This window comes from Sorex araneus, chromosome 2 (genome assembly GCF_027595985.1).
Source record: "Sorex araneus isolate mSorAra2 chromosome 2, mSorAra2.pri, whole genome shotgun sequence".
Classification (NCBI taxonomy): Eukaryota; Metazoa; Chordata; class Mammalia; order Eulipotyphla; family Soricidae; genus Sorex; species Sorex araneus.
The window spans coordinates 205,824,462-205,835,014 of NC_073303.1; the positions used below are offsets into that span (position 1 = coordinate 205,824,462).

The following is a 10,553-nucleotide window of genomic DNA, read 5'->3' on the forward strand; positions in this document are numbered from 1 at the left end:
CCCCGCACGAGGCCCCCCGCGAACCCTCGTCTCGCGAGCGCGCCTGGGGCGGCGTGCAGGGTCGGCCGAGCCGGGGGCCGCGGGCGTTGGGCCGAGTGGGGCGACGGGGCCCCAGGCCCGGGGAGGCAGGTAAGGGGACGTGCAGGAGCCACGCAACGCCCCGCAGCCGGGAGGGGCCTCGGGGTGCAGGAGAGGGGCGTCTGCAGGCCCTGCAGCTCCCCCGGGCGCGGGGTGGGGGCGCTCGCGAGCAGGGGGGGGTGCCTGCTTCCGGACGACAGGCACTGGGGTGGGACAAAGACGAGCACAGCACCGGGTCCCGGGGTAAGGGGAAGGCCCTCCACCTCGCTAACGTGCCTGGCGGGGGGCGGGGGGGCGGGGGGGTGGGGGGTGGGGGGCAGCCCGTCGCCATTCCCCTCCCCCCAGGGCGGCGGGCGCGGCGAAAGCGGTTGGCCGCGTGACGCATGCGCAGTCGGCGCTCGCAAACCGCTGAGGCCCCAAGTTCAAGGAAGGCGGGAAGGCGCAGGCGCAGAGCCCTCCCCCGCGGCGCCTTTCTGGGGTGGACAAAGGCGGGGCAGAGTCCGCGACGCATGCGTGGATGTCCAGACCGGGGTGTGAGGGGCGGGATGAAGGCGCCACGCATGCGTCCTAGCTCCGGGTGACGCAAGCGGGGCGGGGCGGGCAGAGGCCTGCGCCTGCGCAGAGCCTCGCCGCCGGGCCTTATTTAGTCGGCGCAGCCGCTCGCGGGCCATTTCTCCCCGGTCTCGTCGCGACTCCGTGTGCGCGTCCCCTCTCAGCGTGTGCCTGGGTGAGTGCGGCCGCGCGGGCCCGGCGGCTTTTGGGGCGGGGGGCGTGCGGGGCGCGTCGGCGTGCGGCCGGCTCGGCCGGTTCGGCCGTCTCGGGCGGCCCGGGGGCGCCGTGTCGCGCTCAGGCCGCGGAGGCCGCCAGGCCGCGGCGCGTCCATTGTGTGAGAGGCGGGAGGAGGAGGAGCGGAAGCGGCCGCCGCCATTTCCTCGCTCCACGCTGGCGGCCGGCCTGCCCGCGCGCGGCGCCGGGGGGCGCGAGCGGGGGGCGCGCCGGGGGCGCCGGGCGCGCGCGGCGGGCGGGGGCGGGGGCGGCGGCCGGCCCCGTCGCAGCGTCGTGTCGTGCCGCCGCAGGCCTGTCGCCGCGCGTCGCCGCCATGATGCTGAGCACCGAGGGCGGAGAGGGCTTCGTGGTGAAGGTGCGCGGCCTGCCCTGGTCGTGCTCGGCCGACGAGGTGCAGCGCTTCTTCTCGGGTGAGTGCAGGGCCCGCGGGCGGCGGGCGGGGGGCGGGGCGCGGGCCGGGGCGCCCCCTGGCGGGCGGCGGCCGCGCGCCGCCTGTGGCGCAATGGAAATTGCGAGAAGCCGAGCGCCCCCGCCGGGCTGGCGGGCCCCTTGCCGGCCCCTTGCCGGGCCTCCCGTTTTCCGTTTCATTTTTCTGCCGAGCGGCTCTGTCGCGGGGTCGCGGACTCCGTAAGTAGCGCCCGGGCCCCCGGCGGCGGGAACAGGCGCGCCCATCCTCGGCCCTTCCCGGGCGCGTTGCTGCCCGCCTGCCAGGGGGGAGCCGGGGGGCGTCGGCGGGGCGCCCCCGAGCGTCTCACTCACGGTAATTCCGCGTTTCCGTCGGGCACACCCGCGGTGGGGCCCTCCGCGGGACCCGTCTGGGCCGCTGTTTGGGCCAAGGGTCGGCTGTTGTGAAGAGTCTGGCCCTCCGATTGCGGCCAGGGGGTTCCCGACACAGTTCGGGACCCCTTTGAGTCCCTGGAAACGGGTTACAGCGTAGTCTGGCCCGTGGAGCCGAGAGGCCCCCGACTTTCCGTGCGAGCTAGTGTGGGGTTACACCTGCAGTTGGAAAGGAAACGTCTGGGTTTTGATTTTCATTGCTTTGGGGCCGCACCCAGAGGTCACCCACCGTTATCCTGGGGCCTGATGGGACTCTGTGATGTGCAGGGGATTTACCCCGCGATCTTTCCCCATCAGCTCCCTTTGACCTGAGAATTTTATGGCTTGGAAGGGTTTTTTATCTTGTTTTGGAAACGTTTCTTAGGGTCAGCCTTTAGATTTCATTTAGAACCTGTAGAGCTCAAGACAAGGGGGTGGGGTGAGGTTTGGTTTTGGCCCAGCAGCCGGGAGCTTTGTAGCTTTTTGGATCTACTGCCCAGTGCTGGCCGTATTGTAACTTGCAATTGAGATTTGAAAGCGGACTGGCTGGGCGACACTAGCATGACTGTTCCAGACCAAGACACCAAATTCCAACATCCCATCTGGACCACTTAGGAGACACCCTGACCAAGGAGGTTCAGTGGGCAGATTTCCTGATCAGGTGTTCTGGACAGGTGGGAATTCCTGGGAATTGGCAAACCTTAATTTTCCATGCCAGGCCAGAGCTCTGTTAGGTAGGAGGCACTTCACATTCAATCACCCCGGGGGTGATCTGTCGTTTTCAATTCTGTATTAACGGTTGTTTTCTTTCCAGACTGCAAAATTCAAAATGGGGCCCAAGGTATTCGTTTCATCTACACCAGAGAAGGCAGACCGAGTGGCGAGGCTTTTGTTGAACTTGAATCAGAAGATGAAGTGAAATTGGCCCTGAAAAAAGACAGAGAGACTATGGGACACAGATATGTTGAAGGTTTGGTTTCTGTTGCCCTGGTAATGGTCAGTTGGCCATGCAGCAAAGTCACCCCTTTTGAATTGTAGGTGTTGGTGACCGCATGGCGGTGGTCCTCTAGGGGAGTCAGGCAACTCTTCCTCCTTCTGTTGTTCCTTATAAAAGTCCCAGGAAATCTGAACTTATTTTGTCTCCTTTTCCAAAGTTGACTAATTCTAAGCACCTCTTTCAGTATTCAAGTCAAACAACGTTGAGATGGATTGGGTGTTGAAGCACACTGGTCCCAATAGTCCCGACACGGCCAATGATGGCTTTGTGCGGCTTAGAGGACTGCCCTTTGGATGTAGCAAGGAGGAGATTGTTCAGTTCTTCTCAGGTATGTGGTGGGCTCGGTTGCCCTGCAGAGTTCTGGCTAGCTTCTGGCACCGGGATAGGAACAGGCCAGCAGCCTCCGTGCCTAGATAAGGGTACTCCAGCAATTGGCTCAGGCAGATGAGTAATTCTTCTGGAAGTAATGGTTAAAATAAATACCTTCAGATAATTGACACCATCTTCATGATGGCTATTGGAGCACATGCAAAATGTTCACCTTGCCCCTATGTAGAGTCCATTTAAAGCAGATCCCTAAGGCTCATCCTAAGCCTGGTGGCCCTGCTTGTCTCAAGTGCAGTTGAGCAATATATTTGAAAGTAAGTAAAGGTAAGATCCCTTCGCATTGAGAATAGGAATCACCTTTTCTGGGCAACATGTTCGCCCCAGAGCCAGAAGTGTTCTCAGTCAGTGGTCCTGATTTTTCTGCATAACCTGACCAAAGGAAGTGATTTAGTCGGGAATTTTCAATTAACTGAGTCAAAACTTTTGCGTTATAAGTAACTGAATGCTGGTAAATTCAGTAATTGAACAGAATATTTTGAACACTATTCTGGGACTAAAGTATTGAATGTTTTTATGAAGAGCTGATAAAAATTGCATGTTTAGCAGAGTGATAGTTGTATGTATTTGAAAATTAAGTCCTGATCAGAGAAACTGGAATTTAGTATAGCATATGCGTAACAGTTTTGAATTATTAGCCAATATATCGATACGAGTCTCATCTAATATTTTGCCAGAATTTTTGAAATCTAGTGTTTTGATTGTTTTATCTAAATTGGTGAGAATTGAATGCTAACTGTCAACGTTAAATATGAACATAATTTCATATCTTCTAGGAAAGTGCTTTAAGCCCTTTTTGTAAGCTTGGGAATGTATCCACGGAAAGGATTTTTCATAGACGGAATTTCCAGAAGTGAAATCAAACTGCTATTAGAACATGAATAAGAGTGCATGATTGTGTTGTGTTAGATCAGCTGTCTGTTGAAAGTTTAGACTGTTTATGTTTGTCAATGATATGACTTAAATAATGTTTTAATTTGTATTTTAACATGTATAAATGTGTTAAGATATTTTTTAAAAATTGAAGTTCCACTAACTTAAATCATTGAAATATAAGATGAGAGGTATAGGTGTGCACTGAATTTAGTAAAACTGTTGTATTGAATGCTTGAAAATTTTATTATATGATTTGTATAATTTTCAACGTTAAAACTTGCATAGTTACATGATTTCTTAATTGTGGAATTCTTCCTGCTTCTTGGGGCTCCAGAGTTGTCTTTGCTCTGCCCGTGGGGTGCTTGAAGAATTCTGTACTTTGTAATGCTGGAACTTCATGTATATCTGCCATGCATATTTAAAGAATACTTGTTGAAAGCAATACCGTGCACCTAACAGTTAAAGTTCTGGTTTATGTAAAGATGTAAGAAGCCTCATTTCTGGGCTCGTGATGTTAATATTGCCCCCTGCTGGGGTTATTTGTCCTTGGGTTGAAGGGTTGGAAATCGTGCCAAATGGGATAACATTGCCGGTGGACTTCCAGGGGAGGAGTACGGGGGAGGCCTTCGTGCAGTTTGCTTCACAGGAAATAGCTGAAAAGGCTCTAAAGAAACACAAGGAAAGAATAGGGCACAGGTGGGGATGGATGGTTGGTTGGACTTGTCGCTTTTCTTATGGTAAAACCATTAAATCCATATTCTCTTGGCCCAAAGCCAGGCATCCCTACTTGTCTGGCCCCAGAAATGATCCTACCCTTAGCCCGCCCCGCCCTCTCCCCCCCTCATCTACTCAGATTTGGCCCTAAAGCCCCCTATTTTGCATTCCCTCTTAAATTTCAGGCTGATTGAAGACTGTCCCTGGTTGAATTGGCCTGCCTGACAAATTGCCCACATTTCTCAATTCGCCCCAGGGAAATTGAGAGACTATGGCTTTGAGAGTCCCCTAGCCCTGGTCCAGTACCCACCTAGAAAATGATGACTGTTACCATAAGAAAATGTGATACTTTCTGATCTTGTTTTTTTAAAGTTGAAATGCAACAAACTTTCTTGCTGTATAAATATTCTGCATACATTATTAATAATAAGCATAGCTTTCAAGAAATTGTCACAAAAGGTTTTTACTCTCTTTGCTTGTGACTATTTTTCATTGAAGCATGCGCTTACCTATGCTGATATCGTACTAAAAGCATAGGCGGGGTTGAGCGGCCCGAGAAAGTGCGTGGTGTGGGCTAGACTGTTGGTGGAGGCTGGCTCTGTAGCCCACTTGCCGTGCATGTGCCGCCTTGGACTGGAAAATGGGCCATGTTGAAAGTTGAGTGGAATATGTTCCCTCCTACCATCTTATCCTCTGTCCCACTCCTCAGCCCCTAAGGTGGGGTGTCACGTGCGCCCCAGAGGAGCGTGTGGCTTCTCTACATTCAGTAGCCATTGAATAATGTAAAGCCGAGTGACTTTCTGATCATGGCCTATGCAACTATCTGAAAGCTGGCTTTAACTAGCGGTCAGTTTTCGTGGCTATGACTCTTACTGTGTTATTTCTTTGTGTGTGTGTGCCTTGGGCTGGGCCAGCAGGCACTAATGTTCTTCTCCCCTCCTCCTTCCCCCTTCCTTCGTGGCCACCAATGCTGTAGGTATATCGAAATCTTTAAGAGCAGCCGCGCCGAGGTGAGAACACACTATGATCCTCCCCGGAAGCTCATGGCCATGCAGCGGCCCGGCCCCTATGACAGGCCCGGGGCTGGCCGAGGGTATAACAGCATTGGCAGAGGCGCAGGCTTTGAGAGGATGCGGCGTGGGGCCTATGGCGGAGGTGAGCTGGGGCTGAGGGGCGGAGGCTGAGCACAGGGGATAGATGGGGCCTGTGTGCCCAGCCTTGGGGGGCAGTGGGGGCTTCCCCTGGAGGCAAGCCCAGTGTAGCTGGGCACTGCGGGCAGGTGGCAGCATGGGTCCAGGGTGCTCTCGGCTGATGGCAGTGTCTGGTCCTCTCCGCAGGTTACGGAGGCTATGACGACTATAATGGCTATAACGATGGCTATGGATTTGGGTCAGATAGATTTGGAAGAGGTAAGGTGAGCCTGGAATTTGCCAGCTGGAGGATGCTTACACCCTTGTCCATCTAGACCTCAATTACTGTTTTTCAGGAATGTCTGATCACAGATACGGTGATGGTGGCTCCACTTTCCAGAGCACCACCGGACACTGTGTGCACATGAGGGGCTTGCCCTACCGCGCGACTGAGAACGATATCTATAACGTAAGAGTCGGGGGTGGGGTGGGTAACTACCCTAAGCTGCTTGCTCCTGTCCTCGAAACAGCTGCTTAGCTCTTCTGTGGGTGTGGGGTGCTGGGTTCACTTCTGGCAGTGTTCAGGGAACCCTCGTACCTGGAGATTGACCTCAGTGAGACCCAGGCAAGGCAACAGCCTTTCTTGCCACTTTGGCCCTTGTTTTCAGTTTATTTGGTGTCTGTTGGGCCAAACTTGGTAGTGCTGGGGGTTCGTTCCTGGCTTTGCAGTCAGGGATGTGCTGGCAGTGCTTAGGTCACTGTATGTGGTGTGGGGGATTAAATCCAGGTCGGCTGTGTGCAAGGCAGGTGTCCTGTTCCCTGTAGTATTCTCTCCGGCCTGTGTTTTTAGCTCTTGAGAGAAAACAAACTGGTTTTCTGTGCTGGGCCCGTTGGGGGATAAGTTGACTGTCACAATGCCGCACTGTCTCCTTCAGTTCTTCTCGCCGCTCAACCCCGTGAGAGTCCATATTGAAATTGGACCCGATGGCAGAGTCACTGGGGAGGCAGATGTTGAGTTTGCGACTCATGAAGATGCCGTAGCGGCCATGTCCAAAGACAAAGCAAATATGCGTAAGTTAGCAGGGGGAGCAGGCATCGGATGTGTGCTTGCAGTTTGGTGGGGTCAGTGAGGTTTCCAGGGAGCAGGGGAGATTCCACTGCAGGCTGGGAAAGGTGGGTTGATGGAATCATACTTTTTGGGACTCATGATAAGCAGGCAGCCATGATAAGCAGGCACCAAAACCAGAGGATTTGGTGCCAGAAAACCTGCCCTGCCCAGTCTGGTGTCTGTAAAGTGTCCGTTGAAGGGCACAGAATTTGTACTCAGTTACTCAGAAGATTCCTGTTTCTCCTTTGCCAACAAACGTTTTCACTGTTTTCTCGTTTCAGAACACAGATACGTAGAGCTCTTCTTGAATTCGACAGCAGGAGCAAGTGGTGGTGCTTACGGTAGCCAAATGCTAGGAGGCATGGGTTTGTGTAAATATCACTTTAGTGTCTTTTTTTTTAAGCTAACCTTGTATGCCTTTTCTCTCATTTCAGAACACAGATATGTAGAACTCTTCTTGAATTCTACAGCAGGAGCAAGCGGTGGTGCTTATGGTAGCCAAATGATGGGAGGCATGGGCTTGTGTAAATATCGTTAGTTTTCTTAAAAACCAAAACATTTATACCTATAAGTCAATCATAGAAGCTAAGTTCATTTTGAGTACATTTTAGCATAACTGAAGTCAGGCGAAGGTTTCGATTTTAGTTGTGTCTGGCTTGTATTCTTGTGAGTTTAAGACTTAGAGAATTTTGATTACTCTTGACTTCTGGGCGGGTGGGGCTCTAAGAACGAAGCTAGTAACAAGAGTGGCGTCTGCAGCTAAACCAAAGGGCACAAAGCATATGATAGGAAGGCTGGAAAATGGGCAGTTTGTTGGGCATAATGAGGTGTCGAGTGACATCTGTATTGTCCCAGCCGAGTAGATTTAATTGGGGGAGGTCCCCCCCCCAGTACACAGTGAAGCAGTTTTCATGTCACAGAAATGCCTTGTGTCTTCCGGAGTCCTGGAATTAGTCCTGCTGCACATTCGTGGATCCTCCTGCCCATGGGTATCCTGCCTGGTTGTGCGGGAGTTACTCCCGGCCAGCTGGCAGGGGACAGGCAGGCAGGAGGAAAAGGGCACATAGTGACTTGTCACCTGGAAATCAACCTTAGCAGTAGTGTTAACAAGCTCGGTACCACCAGGTACCACCCTGCCAGAGGTGCCAGGTGCTAATGTCCTCTCAACTCCACAGCCAACCAGTCGAGCTACGGCGGCCCGGCCAGCCAGCAGCTGAGCGGTGGCTACGGAGGCGGCTACGGGGGCCAGAGCAGCATGAGCGGCTATGGTACGTGCGTGGCCCTTGCCCCGGACCTCAGGCTAGGCGGGTGGCTGTAGACGGTGGGGGGAGGAACTACCGCAGGCTCTTTCAGTACAGTTTGGTGGTGGTTTTCTCTTATCATTCGGGGGGTGGTGAGATGAGTGAGAAACTGATGCTTTCCTACTCCTATCGATGTCTCCATAGCCTTACGTTGAGAGCAAATCCAGGGGAGGAGGGGGAAATGGGAATTTTTTTTTTTCTCCTGTGCACTCTGAAGTCAGAAACCTGCCTCCATTTCTTAAAATGCCATGTGCTCTAGTTCCCTTGTCTGGTCTGGGGCTCAAGCCTTACGTCGCTTGGGAGAAAGGAACGGGGTGTTGGGCAGGAGGGTGGGCTTGATAGTCAGTTTCGGTAACCTTAGGGCTTGGTGTGATGCCTTTTTTTTTCGATTGGGCTGTAAAAGAATGGTGGTTTGGTATTTAGCGTCTCACCCTACAAAATCCTTTTGCAGACCAAGTTTTACAGGAAAACTCCAGTGATTTTCAATCAAACATTGCCTAGGTAAATATTTTCTCAAAAAATATAATTTAAATTCCCACTAGCACCTACTGAGAATGTCATGGTAACACTTGCATCGCAGTCAGTGGCTCTGACCGGCCCCTTTGAATCCACTTCCTGCCTCCCCCCACCTTGAGCCAGAGCTGCCGGGCGCCGGCACGCTCCCTGTGGACACAGGTAGTTGGAGGGTGGACGGCCGGGCCGAGAGGCGGCGCACTTCCTTTTGGCCACACGCCTCGCCACAGGGGCCCTTTTTAAAAAAGTCAAAAGTACAGAAAACCAAAACCATAAGTATTTTGCAACTTTTGAAAAACACTAGTTTTCCTTTAAACTTCCTTCTCTACCTTCTCCACACTGATCCTGAAGCACCCTATTCACACAAAGCCGTAGCACGAGTGGCGACTTGGTACTGCAGAGACAAGAGGGGGTTAACTTGATCGGGCTGGCAAGTGGGGAACCCCCCTCCCTCTTTCCCACGGGGCAGCTGCCATTTGCACGATTCGGTCCTACTCTCTGGCACCTATTTCCTTGGAATGCTAAGTTGCCTGTCCCCTGCTCCCCTGCGCCCCTCTCACTGGCACGTTCTTGGCTCTCTCTGCAGGCAGCCCGGGCGCCGTGAACAGCAGCTATTACAGTAGCGGGAGCCGTGCATCTGTGGGCGTGAACGGAATGGGCAGCGGGATGGCTGGCACCTCCAGTCTGAGTGGTGGGTGGGGGATGTGATTGGGGCTCTCCCTCCATCACTGGCCTCCACCGCCGACCCCACCCCCTTTTTTTAAAAAAAAAAGGAAAACATGAAATTAGAGTGTGCAGTTTGGCAGTTCCAACTTCTGTGATTCATGCTTCTTGCTCTTGTGGCAATCAGGAGGCTTGTTCCAAGACTTCAGATTCAGTATTTTTTTGTTTGTTTTTATTTGAACGGTCGTCTTAGGATGCAACAAGCAAGTCGTCCGTGTTAAAAGCCCCTTCCTGCTTTTCTCAAGTTAGTTAGGTTGTACTTAAATAAACATTCGGTGTATTTAGGTTCTGAATTATGTTCCCACCTGTTGCTCCTCTCTCCTACCTGATCTGGAGAAAAACACTGTAGACAGGCGTGTGGGACGACACGCAACTTTTAAACCATTAGGAGCTGTGTCTGTAATGAACAAGTGAAAAACATTTGGCATGTTTGTTAATTCTAGTTCCTTTAATAATAATCTCTAAGGCACGTAAGTTTGAAGCCTTTTTTTTTTAAGTTAATGGGTGGGGGGTGGGGATTGCAGCGCAATTGCCAATACCACAGGACTCTGGTCTTGGCGTTTGTGGGAGAATCTGAGGCCCTGATTGCAATCTCATTGTATTGTGATTTCCTTTAGGTGTATTGCGCTCAGTGAAACTTGTCCAATAAAACTTCCTTGTAAAAACACGCACTGGTTCTCATGTGCCTGCCCCAGGTGTCTGGCTTTGCCCCTCAGGTCATCAGGGCTTGCTGCAGCCGTGTGTGTGTGTGTGTGTGTGTGTGTGTGTGGGGGGGGGGGGGGGGTCCTGTTTGAGCTGGGCCAGGGACTGGGTTTGTGATTGGGGTTCGAACCAGAGGGGTTCTGCATCAAACCTATAGGCCCCTGTGCTGGGTGGGGGAGGAGAGGGGCTGCTGAAAGCCCCTCCTGAGAGGGGACCCCTCCCGTTCCCCAGCCCTGCTGCTAACCCAGCTGGCACACAAGCTCGCACCTTAACTAGTGCAGGCCTCCAGAGTGGGGAGCATCCAGATACGCGGTGCCATCTGCTTAGGGGAGGCTGAACTGGGTGCATCTGGCTCTGGGTGCAAGCTGGCTGCAGCTCACTCTCGACCCCACTAACCCTGGTCGCAAAGCTTCCAGAAGGCTCCC

The 10,553-nt window shown here is 53.1% G+C and overlaps 1 protein-coding gene across 9 annotated transcripts; it reads left to right on the forward strand.

Moving 5' to 3' along the window:
- Positions 1-646: 646 nt before the first annotated feature.
- On the forward strand, positions 647-10,093 carry HNRNPH1 (heterogeneous nuclear ribonucleoprotein H1). Of its 9 annotated transcripts, none has more exons than XM_055127936.1 (14): positions 648-805; positions 1,155-1,274; positions 2,495-2,650; positions 2,862-3,005; positions 4,495-4,633; positions 5,628-5,806; positions 5,989-6,060; positions 6,117-6,250; positions 6,717-6,852; positions 7,171-7,230; positions 7,324-7,413; positions 8,065-8,157; positions 8,642-8,691; positions 9,290-9,493. In XM_055127936.1, exons 2-13 carry the CDS (start codon positions 1,178-1,180, stop codon positions 8,689-8,691), a joined length of 1,350 nt encoding a protein of 449 aa, XP_054983911.1. In that variant the 5' UTR covers positions 648-805; positions 1,155-1,177; the 3' UTR covers positions 9,290-9,493. The 9 variants fall into 9 exon arrangements, with proteins under 9 accessions (XP_054983909.1, XP_054983912.1, XP_054983911.1 ...); XM_055127938.1 differs by having other exon boundaries at positions 6,138-6,250; XM_055127934.1 differs by lacking the exon at positions 8,642-8,691 and having other exon boundaries at positions 647-805; positions 6,138-6,250; positions 9,290-10,093.
- The last annotated feature ends 460 nt before the right edge of the window (positions 10,094-10,553 follow it).

Bases quoted from the DNA above. Each gene is read 5' to 3' on its own strand.
- HNRNPH1 (XM_055127933.1), top strand. From the start codon at position 1,178: ATGATGCTGAGCACCGAGGGCGGAGAGGGCTTCGTGGTGAAGGTGCGC. The intron at 4,634-5,627 runs GTGGGGATGGAT...CCAATGCTGTAG, and splicing joins AAGGAAAGAATAGGGCACAG to GTATATCGAAATCTTTAAGA. The intron at 5,807-5,988 runs GTGAGCTGGGGC...TCCTCTCCGCAG, and splicing joins GCGTGGGGCCTATGGCGGAG to GTTACGGAGGCTATGACGAC.